The sequence below is a fragment of the Balaenoptera ricei genome, chromosome 18, assembly GCF_028023285.1.
Source record: "Balaenoptera ricei isolate mBalRic1 chromosome 18, mBalRic1.hap2, whole genome shotgun sequence".
Taxonomy (NCBI): Eukaryota; Metazoa; Chordata; class Mammalia; order Artiodactyla; family Balaenopteridae; genus Balaenoptera; species Balaenoptera ricei.
The window spans coordinates 23217445-23232931 of record NC_082656.1 but is presented as its reverse complement, the minus strand read 5'-3'; the positions used below and the strand labels follow the sequence as shown (position 1 = coordinate 23232931).

The window sequence follows — 15487 nt, the reverse complement described above, 5'->3', positions numbered from 1 at the left end:
TTGTGATCTCTCCTTCCCTCCTCAGCCCTCTGTTTCCAGGCAAACATTCATCTGCTCTGTCACCAAAAATTAGTTTGCATTTTCAAGAATTTTATATGAAAAGAATCATACAATATATACAATTTTAGTCTCACTCCTTTCACTCAGCCTAATTAGAGACTCATCCATGTTGTTAGATATATCAGTAGCTCTTTCTTTTTATTGCTGAGCAATATTTCTTGTATGAATATACCACACTTTGTTTACTCATTCATCTGGTAGACATTTGTGTTGTTCCTAGTTTTCCAGTGGGCATACACTTTTATTTCTCTTGGGTAAATGAATAGCTAGAAACTGAATGTATGGGTTATATGGTAGATATATTTTAAACTTTTAAGAAACTGTAAACTATTTTCTCAAATGGTACATCACTTACATTCCAAAATAATTGGGTCTGAGAATTCCAGTTCTTCCATATCTGCACCAGCACTTAGTATGGTCAGTCTTTTTTAAATTTACCCATTCTAGTGGGTATAGAATGAGATCTCATTATGATTTCAATTTGCATTTCCTTAATAATTGATGATACTGAGTATCTTTTCATGTGCTTGTCTTTTGCAATATCTTTTTGCATGAAATGACCATTGAAATCTTTTGCCCATTTTTAAACTGGGTTGTTTGCCTTCTTGAATTGTAAGAGTTCTTTATATAGTATAAATAAATTCAAGTACATTGTCAGGTATGTTTTCAAGTATTTTCTCCCAGTCTATGAAAACCCAAATGCCCATAGAGCCCCAGCAGGTATACCTCACATTCATTTTCATAACAGTGCCTTTTGAACAGAAATAAAAAGGCTTTTTTGTTTTTTTGAAGCTTGTGATACTAGTTATTTATTTATTTATTTATTTATTTATTTATTTATTTATTTTTGACTGTGTTGGGTCTTTGTTTCTGTGCGAGGGCTTTCTGTAGTCGCGGCAAGCGGGGGCCACTCTTCATCGCGGTGCACGGGCCTCTCACTGTTGCGGCCTCTCTTGTTGCGGAGCACAGGCTCCAGACGCGCAGGCTCAGTAGTTGTGGCTCACGGGCCCAGTTGCTCCGCGGCATGTGGGATCTTCCCAGACCAGGGCTCGAACCCGTGTCCCCTGCATTGGCAGGCAGATTCTCAACCACTGCGCCACGAGGGAAGCCCCTAAAAACTTGTTTTAATGAAGTCCAATTTTTAAAATTTTTGTGTACTATTTAAGAAACCTTTGCCAAACCCAGAATCACTAAGTTTTTCTCCTATATTTTCTTCTAGATACTTTGTAGTTTCAATTCTTGTATTTAGGCCTATGATCCATTTTGAGTTAATTTTCATATACAGTATGAGCTGAAAATTGAAGTTCACTTTTTTTGCATGTAGCTGTCCTCCACAACTTGTTGAAAGATTATCCTTTCTCTAATGAAGTGCCTTGGCACCCGTCTTAATGAGCTTGGGCTTCTATAAAAAATAACAAACAAAAAAAAAATGGAAAAACACCATAGACTGGGTGGCATAAACAACAGAATTGATTTCTAACAACTCTGGAGGCTAGGAAGTCCAAGATCGAGGTGCAGCAGATTTGGTTACTGGTGAGAGGGCTATTCCTGGCTTGCAGACAAACGCCTTTTTGCTGTGTCCTCATATGGCAGAGAGAGAGGGAGGGAGAGAGAGGGAGAAAAAAGCTCTGGGGTCTCTTTCTCTTCCTATAATCCCATCATAGGGCCCCCACCCTCACAACCTCATCTAAACCTATTTACCTCCTAAAAGCCGCACCTCCAAATATCATCACATTGGAAGGAACACAAACATCCTGTCCATGAGAGCACCTCTGAAATCAATTGTTATGTGTGGGGCTATTGCTGGATACTACTCTGTTCTGTTCCATGGATCTATATGTCTATCTCTATGCCATGTTACACTGTCCTGATTACTGTACTCTATAATAAATCTCAAAGTCAGGTAATATTATGGGAGTTCCCTGGTGACCTAGTGGTTAGGATTCTGGGCTCTCACTGCCGAGGGCCCGGGTTCAACCCCTGGTCGGGGAACTGAGATCCTGCAAGCTGTGTGGCGCGGCCAAAAAGAAAAAAAAAAACCAAAGTAATAGTAGAACTTCCAACATTATTCTTCACAGTTGTTTTGGCTACTATAGGTTCTTTGCATTTCCATAGGACTTTTAGAATCAGCCTGTCAATTTCTCTAAAAAATGCCTGCTGGGATTTTGATTGGAGCTGCTTTTAAACAATAGATAAAAGAGAAAGAACTCACATGTTAACAATACTGAATCTTATGATTCATGAAAATGGTATATCTCTCTATTTTGGTCCTTAATTTCTCTCAGCAGTGTTTCACAGTTTTCAGTATACAGGTCTTACATATTGTCTTAGTCTGCTGGCGCTCCCATAACAAAATACCATAGACTTAGTGGCTAAAACAACAGAAATTTATTTCTCACAGTTCTGTAGGCTGGAAAGGGTGTCAGCATAGTCAGGTTCTGGTGAGAACTCTTCCTGGCTTGCAGAGGGCCACCTTCTCACTGTGTCCTCACATGGCAGAAAGCAAGCTCTCTGGCATCTCTTTTTATAAGGGCACTAATCCTACCATCAGGACCCCATTCTCATGACCTCATCTAAGCCTAATTACCTCCCAAAGACCTCATCTCCAAATACAATCACATTGGTGATTAAGGCTTCAACATATGAATTTTGAGGAGATACAAACATTCAGTCTATAACACAAAACTTTCATCAAATTTACCCCTAAGTATTTCATAGTTCTGATGTTACTGTAAATGATAATGCTTTAAAAATTTTAATTTCTGATAGTTTCTTTCAATATATATAAATACAACTGATTTTTATAATTAATCTTATCTTGCAACCTTTCTAAAGTCCCTTATTAGCCCTAATAGCTTTTTAATAATAGATTCCTTAGGATTTTCCAAAAATAATCATGCTATCTGTGAATAAAAACAGTTTTACTCCCTCCTTTCCAATCTGGATGCCTTTTATTTCTTTTTCTTGCAAGGAGTGGCTTGAATTATCAGTACTATAGAATGAATAGAAGTGATGAGAAGACACATGCTTGCCTTATCCCTGATCTTAGGAGAGAAATATTCAGTCTCTCCCTATTAGGTATGCTGTTGGCTGTAGGATTTATGTAGATGCCCTTTTTTAGTTGGCTGGAGTTCTCTTCTATTCCTAATTTGCTGGAAGTTTTTATCTCAAATTGATGTTGGATTATAACAAGTATCTTTCATGCATCTAGAATTCTCTTTCTAAAACATAAACTTAATCATTCACTCTTTTGCTTGAAGTCCATCAAAACCCTCCCATCACCTCTAGAATAAAGTTCAAGTTTTTTATCATGCTATACATCTCTTGTTGCTTCTCAAAATACATTCTATGCTATTCCACTACCAAACTACTTATAGTTCTATGAATGTACCAATTTTATTTCAGGACTCTGTGAATTTTTTCAGGTTCTTTTTGTCTGGAATATCATCCTCCTCACCCCCTAACCCTCAAACCTATCCCAGACACCTAATCATTCAAGTGAACTCCAGATATTTTTAAAAACTCAACCGATCACTCCTCTTTCAGTGTTAAATCTGTGCTTACGCTTCTACTGTTGACACCACTTCCCTGCATGTAATTATTTGTTTACTTATTTGTCTCCCTCTTTAATAGATGGTGAGTAGTGTAAGAGTGAGGACAATATTCAGCAAAATGCTTAATAGAAATTAGGCCCTCAATATAAGTGAAATAACATCTGTAAAACTCTTTGAAGATTGAAAATTTTTATAGAAAATTTCTTTATAGAAATCTAAGACATTATTATCTTTGCATTATATCCTATTGTCAACATGTATCCTTTTCTGAAAGTGACTAATACAATGCAAATACTTATAAGAAATCTATATTACCACAAAGGTATAATTATTATCATCATATCTCTGTTGATGCATTAATACCTAAAGCCATTATCAAAATTTGGTCCCATACTGCCTACCAGGGCCCCAGCAAGGATATCTTACATAATGTTTACAAGTATTATTTCATTTAATTGTCATGAAAACCTTACAGGCAGGTCTTATTATTATCTCCATTTTACAAATGAGAAAACAGAAGCATGGAGAGATTAAACCATGGAACCGGAAGTAGCAAATCTCTTCTTTCAAACTAGGCAGTTCAGCTCTAGAGCAGCAGTCCCCAACCTTTTTGGTACCAGGGACAGGTTTCATGGAAGACAGTTTTTCCTTGGCCTAGGGTGGGGGACTGGGGTGAGATGGTTTTGGGATGATTCAAGCGCATTACATTTATTGTGCACTTCATTTCTATTACCATTACATTGTAATATATAATGAAATAATTATACAACTCACCATAATGCAGAATCAGTGGGAGCCCTGAGCTTGTTTTCACTTGCCACTCACTGATAGGGTTTTGATATGAATCTGCAAGCAACTGGTTTATTATGGTCTCTGTGCAGTCAAACCTCTCTGCTAATGATAATCTGTACTTGCAGCCGCTCCCCAGTGCTAGCATCACTGTCTCAGCTCCACCTCAGATCATCAGGCATTAGATTCTCCTAAGGAGTGCACAACCTAGATCCCTCACATGCGCAGTTCACAGTAGGGTTCGTGCTCCTATGGGAATCTAATGCCACCACTGAGCTGACAGGAGGCAGAGCGGTAATGTGAGCGATGGGGAGCGGCTGTAAATACAGATGAAGCTTCACTCGTTCGTCTGCTGCTCACCTCCTGCTGTGTGGCCCAGTTCCTAACAGGCCACAGATCGGTACCTGTCCGTGGCCCGGGTGCTGGGGACCCCTGCTCTAGAGCATATTCTTTTCATTTCTATGTTACATTTAATAAAAAAAACCTTTAAAAATTAAATATACTGTTTTTATTTTTGCTCCTTTAGCTATATTAACAGAGAACAGTTATGTCTAATTATGCTGAATACAAAAACAAGTATGGCTTCCAGATGCCTGTGGTGGAATTATGAACATATTTTGAAATTTAAGGAACACAGAAATGTTCCTTATCTACCTGAAATGTTCACTGGCAACTAGTAATTCATGAGCCATAGCTTTAAGAACACAGGCTTAAAAACTTAACCTTCCTTCAATTCAGAATTTTAGGAAAAACTATCAAATAGAGTGAGTTTAAAATAATTCTATGTGACATATTTTTTATGCTTATTTATAGTCACAGTGACATTGTTGAATGTTTGCACGCTGGATGTGTAAAATGGTCCATGAAACTGGAATACTCATGTAGACTTTACTTAGGGATACCAGAATAATTTAGAAGGTGTAAATATGAAAAACAGACATTTTAAGTTGCCTCCTCAGAATTATTAAGTTATGCTTAATAACTTCCCTGTTACAAATTTAATATAGCTTCAGAGAACATAAAGACTCATTTAAAAGACTGTGTGAAACAGGTTACCTGCAAATGGAACAGAACTTTTTTGTTTTTTTCTATTTCTGATGTTTGTGATTGTTGTTGCTGTGCAACTTGCTCGACAGCATCAGTTAATGAAGATGTGTCTTGTTTAGCCAGAGCTAGACAAAATAAAGTACATAATAAAAATCGAAATGCAAACATTCTAAGAAACATGTTTCTTCACTCAAAGTCATGAAAATGGTTATGTTTTCTCAAAAATAAACTAAATTTAGGGTTGGTACTCTTCCTTTTTGACTATAAACAAAACCAAAATCAAAGGCCATAAAAACAGACAATTCAAAGTCACCTACTGCAATATTATACCTGTTACTTTATGGAACAGTATAAATATTTTGATTGTCCTAAAAATTATTATCTAGACCATTTGCACATATACTACAATTATAGTGGTACCATAACCATTTCTCAATTGTAGTTGATGAATTTTCATGATAGGCCTGCATTTTCAGGTTGTTATACTTTTTCTAAACATTCTATAAGTTTCCTCCTGGTAAACTTTAACAGCTTCCCTCTATTCTAATTTGCTACTAATTTTAACACAATTATCCTATCATACTACTTTTTTGTTACCGCTCATCTTTTAGTTATATATTTCTGAAGATAGCTTCATTACCTTCTTCAGGAGCTCCTTGACTCTTCCTTTCTTTGTTGCCTGACATTCTTGTGTCTCTTTTCCCCTTTTTAGTTCACCTTCTTTACCCCTACAAAATAATCAGTGTAGATAATCTTTCACTTTTCTTTTTTTTTCCGTCATGTATTAGTGATCCTGAAAGTAAATTAATTGTCACATATCTCACAAGGATGACAATGACACTCATCATCAGTTCCAAGAATTAAAATACAATGATTGAGTGAGTGAGTGATGACATTCGTCATCAGTTCCAAGAATTAAAATACAGTGATTGAGTGAGTGAGTGATGACATTTGTCATCAGTTCCAAGAATTAAAATACAGTGATTGAGTGAGTGAGTGATGACATTCGTCATCAGTTCCAAGAATTAAAATACAATGATTGAGTGTTGTATTAAAATACAACAACAATGGTTGTCCTGCTTTTCAGCTCTTATGATCCTGAGAAGTTTCTTAATTTCTTTGCTCATCAGTGTCCTCATCTGTAAAACCTCATAGGGCTGTTGTAATAATTAATGTATGTAACATGCTTAGCACAGTAACTGACATAGAGTGAGTAACTAATTATTCTGGATTAGTAGCTAGTACCTCTAGAACTATTATGAAATGGATTCTAAAACTATAACCAGAATCTGTGAAAAACAGTGCCAAGATGAATTAGCAACTTCTGTCTTGGGTATCAGATGCAGGGAATATGGCACTCCTGTGTAAGGCCAGGGTAAGCCTTACGCAAGTTTAAAATCACCATTCAATCTCTTCTATACGTAGGAGAAACTGATGAGATGAAGGGGTAGATTTTTTTCTCCCCTGAAAGATGGAGAGAAAGAGTTCTTTCCTGTACCAGCGCAACAAATGAATGCTGAGTTGGCAGAGTTAAAGGCATTACCAGTCTTTGGAAAAAGAGTATCTGATTTCGCCTGTCCATTCCTATACAAAAGGAATCATACAATTTTGTATGATTAATAAAAGGAATGTAGTGTTCCTGCTTAACATTTGAACATATGCATTTTTCTTTTTAGATGACATCCTTTTAAAAACATCTTCTCCCTAAAACCACCTCGTTTCTCTGAAGTTCATGCCATCATGAGCTTCAGATGAGTAAAGTAAGAAAAAGTAAAAAGTAAAGTAAGCTTTACTCTTCCTTATTGTTATCAGTTGACTTCTAAATCTCTACCGTTCACTCCTAGATTATAGTATATGACTTACTGTGTCTCTATTACTACTTTTTAAAATATTTCTTTGGAATTTCAACATCCACACAGGTGGTACTTGTAATACCCTGACTTCTCAGTTCTTTGATGTTTTTCCTTATCCATCCTCCCCAGCCACCCACAGAGTATCACTACACCTCATCCATAATCTCAGATTCAAACACTTATTTTTCAGCTTATCCCTCCTAGTATTTTGACTGTAAGAGCTGTTCAACCACATTGACTCTTCTACATTTTCATGGTCCCTTAGCCTTTCATGTACTCACGTCACTTACCCAGCTTAGATTCCTTTGCATTCAACCTCACTTTTCTTGTACTGCTCTCTCCCTGTCCTACCTTCCCTGGAAAACTTCCAACCAGTTGCTTTGCTTACATACTAGTAGCTGAATACACCTCAAGAAAAGCACACACCTGTGCTGTGGTCTCACTTTAAATTCAAGACACTTTATGTCAAGTGGGCCCTTGATGCTAGGCCCCTAGGATTCATCAAGTTTCATGGATGATTATTTCACTCCTTCTTCTCTGTCTTCAAACCTCCCACATCTCTTTCCCCCTCCTCTTTCAGTTGATAACCCATCTTCCTATTTAACTGAGATAGTAGGAAAATATCAGAGAGGGTGGTAAATCACCCCATCTACCAGTCTTCCTGGACCTATACCTATATACTAGTCTATTCTTTTCTTGCAGTGAATAAAGTGTACTTGCTCTGACCTAGGGCCAATCCTCTACTTCTGTACCCCTTCCTCTCCTACTCAAGGACATTGTTCCTTCAAACGTCCCATCAAGAGAATTTCCTCCTTTATTTGGTCAAACATATTATCCTGGACAGCCTATCGTGTAATCATCAACAACAATAACCACTTTTGCTTGACACTTTAATCTCTTTCAGCTATTGATCCTTTTCTTTGCTCTCTTTTATAGCCAAGATCCTTGCTGTCTACTTCCTCTCCACCTATTCTTCTTGAACCCACCAGAATTAATCATTTACAACTCTAAAGTTCTTATCAAGGTATCTATGACATCCACATTGCCACTTCAATGGCAAGTTTGGTCCTCATCTTCCTTAACGTATCCATATCATTTGACACATTTGATCATGCCCTCCTCTTTGAAACAACATACTTCTTGGTTTCCTTTGCTGGCTCCTCCTCACCTTTCTCATTTACATTAGAGTGCCCTAGCAGTCAGTCCTCAGGCCTCTTCTTTTCTCTAAACTTACTCTGCAGGTAATGCCATCCAGTTCTATAGCTTTAAACTCCCCTTATAGGCTCACAACTCCCAAATTCATATCCCTAACCTGACATCCCTCTTGAGCTCCAGACTCATACACAATTTCCTACCTGATATTTCCACTTGAATTTCTTATAGGCATTTCAGCTTACTATGTTCCAAGCCGAACTCTTTATGTCTCTGTCCACTCCATCACTACCCCTAAACCTGCTCCTTCATGGTCTTCTCCATGCCAGTAAATTATAAGTTCATTTTTCTTATTCACACTCAAAACTCTAGAACATTAGCAGGGAGGTATCTAGAAGGGTATAGAGCCCAAGGCAATTTAATCAGCCTTGCCCAAGATAATCATAAATGAGAGCTCATTGTTGATGTTTCATAGACCCTTTGGGAAATCATTTGAGATATTCCCCAAGTATGTGGCCCAAGACTGCTGCCCCAATTGTTTTACCTAATAGACAAATCAGAATCTTGACTCTTTTCTTTCTCTTATATGCTGCATGCAATTCCTTTGGCAAAACTCACTGGTTCCACCTTTAAATTATATTGGAATCCAACCACTCCTTCCTTACCTCTTCCAAATACTATCTTAGCTAAGAAGCCTTCCCTGATAATCCCTCTAAAACATGACCTTCATCCCCCATTTCCTTACCCTGCCTCATTTTTCTTAACAGCATTTATCACTTTTATCATTTTTCTTTTTTATTTCCTTTTACTAATGTAAGCTCCATGAGGGAAGAGAACTAGAACAGTGCCTGGAACATAACAGGTGTCTAACTATAGTCTATCTCCACTTCAATTGACCCTGTTCTACTGACAGAATAATGCTTCTGAAACACTGTTCTGATCACATCAAATAGCAACCAATCTTTCAACTCCACCTTAGATGCATCTTCTTTAAGAAGTTCTTCTTGATCTTTCTGGGTAGATATGATCTCTCGCTCTCTCTTTTTAGTACAATTGTTTGTATATCTCTATTATACCAAGATAGATAACAGTCTAGGTCTCAGGGTAAGATAGGGCTAATCTTGAATCTAGGTTGTGCCACTTACTAGTTTATTAGGTACATTCTTTCTGACCTGAGCCTCAGATTCCTTGTCAATAATAGTACCTTCCTCATTAGATTTTTGTGAGGATGAAGTGAAATAATGAATATAAAGCATTTAGCAAATTCCTGCCACTCAACAATTTCTATTCCTACTGTTTACATTATTTTATACTATATTTCCCTATTAGACTATAAGCTCCAGGAAGTCTTACTCATTTTTGTATTCTTTAAAGTATTTGATGAAGAAACCAAAAAAAAAAAAAAAATTAAGAAAATTAGATTTATACAATAAAAAATAAAGTAACTGGTACTTCTTGATATCTATTTCTGAAGCAGCATAAATTGAAGAACTCTTGGGTGATATTTATTTAAACCAGCTATTCATGAAAGGATATCTGGTTTAAAATTGAGGAAGTTTTCATTTTTTCTGGATCTCTACTGTAGAATGGACAAAAAATAAAAATGAAAACAAACTACTGTCATCTACTGATAATTCATTACAATTGCATAAATCAATAAAAACAAGAGTTTAGAGACTAGACAGTATTAATTATTCTTTCACTCAAGCCACGTATGTCGGTACATATTATATACAAAGCATTGTGGGAAATATAAATATGAATTAAGTGACTGATTTAAAAAAAAACACCTTATAATACCTATAGTATTTGATAGTAAATATCCAAATATTACTTATAAAAAATCATTTAGGCAAAACACTCTCAACTAAAACAGTAGCTTTACAGAAAACAATGCAATGGAAATACTATAAACCACCATGTTCTATATTAACTATAGCCAACATTTACTAATTACCATAAGTACTTTCACATAGATTATCTGTTTTATCCTTCAGAGCAATCCTATAAGCTAGACATGATTTTTACCTGTATTTTGTAAATGAGGAAACTAAGACTTGGAGAAATAAGGAAATTCGCCAAAGGTCATACATCCAAGCAGGAAGGATGAAATTTGAAGCAATTAGGAGGCAAATTAACATTTATTAGGTATTTAGTATGTACTAAAGCATTGTGATGAGCATGATTTTTGTGCACCATCTCATCTGAATTCAAGAGGCGAGTGCCTGTAATTGGCCCTTGGGAGGAGATTTTTAAAAGGCCATGGTTTGAGTCTTTGGAAACTCATCGTCTGGTACCTCCCTTCAAGTTAATGAGCAAAATAAAGCAAGGCTGTCAAACTCCCCTAGGGCTTTGAGAGCTTCTGGCTTAAAAGAATCAAGACGAGGCAACTGTCCATGTGTGCCCATGTCACGTAAGCACCATTTTTCATCCTGAATGGAAAAAGCTCCTATGTGGACCTGCCAGGCAGTTTAAGTAGTTAAGTTGATAATTACCTCCTACCCCCTTTAGAACATACATTTTATTAGAAAACAAGGAAAGAAAAATTACTTAGTTAATTTTCACATAAGTGTGAAATTGCTTTGGTTTTTGTTTTCCAAGTGGGAGGGGGAGTTTAATATCTGAAGCTGATGTTTAACTGGGGAAGCTAAAAAAAACTGACCTGGGGAAGAGAGAAAAGATTTCTTGGAATTGAGAGTTTAAAGTTATGTCTATATTTGTCATGAGCATGATGGAATCAGTTCTGGATGGTTCAATTCCAACAATAAATTAAAGAGGAATCATGGGGGAAATGTAAAAAACTGCACAAATGAGTAAGAATCAATAATACATACTTCAGGTAAAAAAGATGACAAGTCTTTTCAACCACATGTTTTCAAGAGAAGTTATATCATCAGAGTCATCCAAAAAGAATAAATTAATTGAATCATTAAAAGTGTATTGCAGGGCTTCCCTGGTGGCGCAGTGGTTGAGAATCTGCCTGCCAATGCAGGGGACACGGGTTCGAGCCCTGGTCTGGGAAGATCCCACATGCCGCGGAGCAACTAAGCCCGTGCGCCACTACTACTGAGCCTGCACTCTAGAGCCCACATGACACAACTACTGAGCCCGTGTGCCACAACTACTGAAGCCCGTGTGCCTACAGCCCGTGCTCCGCAACAAGAGAAGTCACCACAATGAGAAGCCTGCGCACCGCAACGAAGAGTAGCCCCCGCTCACCGCAACTAGAGAAAGCTCTCGCGCAGAAACAAAGACCCAATGCAGCCAAAAATAAATTAAAAAAAAAAATGTATTGCATACCTATTATATACCAGAGTCTTAGAATCTGCTGAAACTAGGGACTTTTCTCTTCCTTGGCTAGGTAATGAGATTCAAGTTTCAGGATGCTGAAAACAGAAAGAAACCAGAGGATTGGAACTGTTCCTTAACTTTCTTTCAAAGACAATTTAGAGAACATTCAGATATTACTCATTGATAGCTTTAAGCCAAAGGTGGGATTCCTCTGAATGCACAGATAGTACTGGACTACAAAAACATCTCGTTTTGGGGTGTAGACATACAAGGATTGGTCTGCAGCTGAAATCTAAGTTTTAAGGGATGCCCAGGCAACTGTTTGAAAAAGAAATTATAGGTCTTTGGTGAAATCCAGTCATAACCTCCCTGCTTGTCTCATTCAGGACAGTAAGGGGAAAAGTCTTTTATTTTTACTCTATAAACAAGTAAACATGATTTCTAAACCAAAAGGAGCTCGTAGCAGGTTGAATTGTGGTCCCCCAGACAGATGTCTGTGTCCTCACCCCCAGAAACTGTGAATATGAGCTTATTTGGAAAAAGGATGTTTGCAGGTGTAATTAAGTTAAAGACCTCGAGACGAGATCATCCTGGATTTAGGGTGGGCCCTAAATTCAGTGACAGGTGAGAGGCTGAGCATGCAAACAAACAGTGACTAGGCCATATATAAAAACAGGACTCTGACCCACAACCTGCAGCAACCAACGCAGGAAACCATCCATCATCTACAGTAACCAGCTAGCCTGCCATTCTATAAGTCAGACTCGTAGGAAGTCAGACCACTATCTCTAATAACAATTCAGGAGCCAAACATTAACCCCTGTAACAAATGGCCCCCAAATGGCCAGTGCTTGATTAATAAAGAACAGCTTCCCTAGTTTTTGTCCCTACTTCCAACTTAGGACTAACCAGAGAAAGCCAAATATGCACCCTTAACCAATCACATAGGATGTGCAACTTCTAGTGAGCCCACCTACAGCTTCCCCAGGCCAACAGCCTGCAATCAGGGCATACCTGAAGATTTCCCTTTTTTCCACTATAAGCTTTCCCACCCCACTGCCTGCCTTTGAGTCTCTGCCAAAACACAAGTAATGTGGCTGACTCCCTTGTTCTAGCAAGCTCTGAATAAATAGCCTTTGCTTACTCTATGATTGGCCTTTTCTTTATTTCCATTCAGGTGTCTTTATGTGAGAAAGGTACAGGGAGATTTGAGACTCAAGACACACAGGAAAGTAGACCATGTGAGGATAGAGGCATAGAGCCCCAAGTCATGCACCCCAAGGCAAGGAACACCTGGAGCCAACAGAAGCTGGAAGAGGCAAGGAAAGCTTTGAAGGGAGCACGGTTCTGACACACCTTGATAATTCCCACATCACGCTGAATGCGCATGCTGAATGCTAAAGGGTTAGAAAGCTACTCTCCAGTGAGTCTGCCCACTTCCGCTCCTACCAGTGGAAGTGTACATCTGACAATGACACTTGTGTTTGTTCCTGAACCTGTTTATGCCAGTTGTACTTGTCACTGTGCTTTCATAATTTAATTAAATATTATGTAAACCAATGAAATAGTGTGGAAATAAAGTTTGTTGTTTCTTTAAAAGCTATGTTTAATATTTTGGAAAGACCCAATTAAGGTGAGTTGTTTGCATGTGTGAGATAACTATAACTGATTATAAAGAAGAAACCTGCACTCAGCTTCACAAGTGCCTCTAGATTATTTTCCTCTTAAAGGAACCGAATCTTGGGAAAGCTTAGCTGATGGTTGAGAAGTGTAGTTTATGGAAGAGATATGATGCAGAACTCTAATCAGGAGGCCATGTGCAAAGAAAAGGCCTTGGACTTTCTCAACAGATTGGCAAACAAGCATATAGTTGTTTTAGGTTAAAAAATGTTTAAGGTATTGTGGTATACTTTTTCATAACTCTCTGGTTTAACTGACTTTCCTTTGAAACAGTTTTATTTAGATATAATTTATATACTACCATGTTCATCTTTATGAGGTACACAATTTAATGTTTAATTGACTTTTTCAATGTACTGCTTGGTTACGGATACAGATTGCATCTATGAGAGAGCTTCTCCTATACAAACAAAAAGCTAAAAGAAACAGTTAATTCTGCTTAGCGAGGGGATGGGGATTCAAGGTGATGTTTGAGCATGAAGGGTCTTGAACAAGTAACAGCTAAAAAAAAAGCATATAAAAAGAAGAGTGCTCTAAGCAGAAAGGATAGCTTATGCAAAGGATGAAATCATAAGGTGTTCCAAGGAACAGCCTTTAGTTTGAGTGGCTTGGGAATAGGGAAGTTGTTTTTTCAAATCTAATTATGCCTCTGAATCACCTGTAGAGATTAAAACGAAACAAAAAGCAAAGCAAAACAGGCCGAGACTTGACTCCCCGAGTTTCTGATTCATATGTATATCTGGAGGTGGTGGAGGCGGGAGCTCCCTGGATGTATATTTTTTAAAGTTCTGCGTGTAGTTCTGAGGTGTAGCCAGGATTGAGAGCCACTGGAGCGGGGGGAATGGGGGTGACGTAAGAGAGTGCTAGGAGATGAGGCCACAGCCCAGTACCAGACGGTGAAAGGAAATGGCATATAAATACAATATAACAGCGAACTTTCTCTTCCCTGACAGCTTCCCTATTCTGAAATATTTCTTTTTTAACTTTTTTTTACTGTTACCGCTGCATGACAGAAAATGAATTCCCCCCGTTGTCTATAAAAACAGAGAGAAATGTTTTCACCCAGCTTTGTAACTAAAGACCTCTATTTTGCTCACAGTAATATTTCACATAAAGCAAGCTCAGGGCACAGGGGGTCAGGTGCACCACATAGCACTCAGTGCTCTTAATAAATGCCCAGCAAAAATGATGAAAGTACAATTTTTGACAGAAACCTCTGCCAGATGACTGAACAGTGGGTTCCTACTCTGGGTTGGTGACGCCATAGAATAGCAGCACCTGCCCACCTCAGGTGCTCCTCTAAACTCCCAGATGGCTGAGGTTCTTCCTCTCGGGGACAGGTTCTTCAGCACTTATCGTCGGAGCGACCGTCAGAAGAAAGGGACCCCCTCCTTCCGCCATAACCAGTTCCCCAGGAAGCATCCTTTCTCCTACTCTCTGAAGGTTGGAGATATTTCCCCTTGGCCAGAGCGTCTGCCTTCCATATACGTAGGAGCTGTTCAGTATTTTTAAATAAATGAACGTTATGCTCTTTCAGGGCAGAGAAAGGATGCTAATTTACATTTCTATCACAACTCTAAGGGTCAGCGCCTTCTAATTTTCTACTCCTGGCGCGTATTTTTTCAAAGGGCACCTAGGACCTCCGTTTATCCACACACGTGCAGGAGCTGTAAAGTTTAGTCAGCAAGTTAGGCAGGATCAGCAAAAAGGCAAAGGCGGGGTTCAGCCAACTCGTTTCTGGAAACAAATAAAGCAGAACCGTTAAAAAAAAAAAAAAGTCTACCTCAGGAGGCACGTTACTTGAACTTGGATGGGACAGAGTGCCAAGTGCTAACGCAGTGAGGTTCTCAGGCCTGGGCTCTGGGGAGGAAACCGAGGGTCCCCCGCGCTGCCGGGCCGGCGACTCGTTGCGGCCCGGCTGGGAGCGCGGACGCCGGGAAAGGGCTTCATCGCCCCCGGGCAGGGGGGGGCGGTCTACGACCCGAGGCCGCTCGGCCGCGCGCCCCTTCGGGAGGTCCGCCCCGCTCCCTCGCGCCCCGCCCACCCCCGCCCAGCCACCGG

The 15487-nt window shown here is 38.8% G+C and overlaps 1 protein-coding gene across 9 annotated transcripts in view; it reads right to left on the bottom strand.

Moving 5' to 3' along the window:
* The window catches only part of CCDC122 (coiled-coil domain containing 122), a 35126-nt gene that overhangs the window by 19133 nt on the left and 506 nt on the right, over positions 1-15487 (bottom strand). The window contains exons 1-4 of one of the 9 annotated variants that reach the window (XM_059902668.1): positions 15210-15291; positions 11756-11841; positions 6091-6178; positions 5460-5575 (exon numbers count right to left, since the gene is read on the bottom strand). The exons of 2 other annotated variants lie outside the window; for them this stretch is intronic. In XM_059902668.1, the coding sequence (XP_059758651.1) occupies positions 5460-5575; positions 6091-6136 (162 nt within the window). In that variant the 5' untranslated portion in view covers positions 6137-6178; positions 11756-11841; positions 15210-15291. Of the gene's footprint in view, positions 1-5459; positions 5576-6090; positions 6179-11755; positions 11842-14712; positions 14895-15209; positions 15465-15487 lie in introns of those variants that run through there. 6 more of the 9 variants (XM_059902667.1, XM_059902670.1, XM_059902672.1 and 3 more) reach the window with 6 other exon arrangements.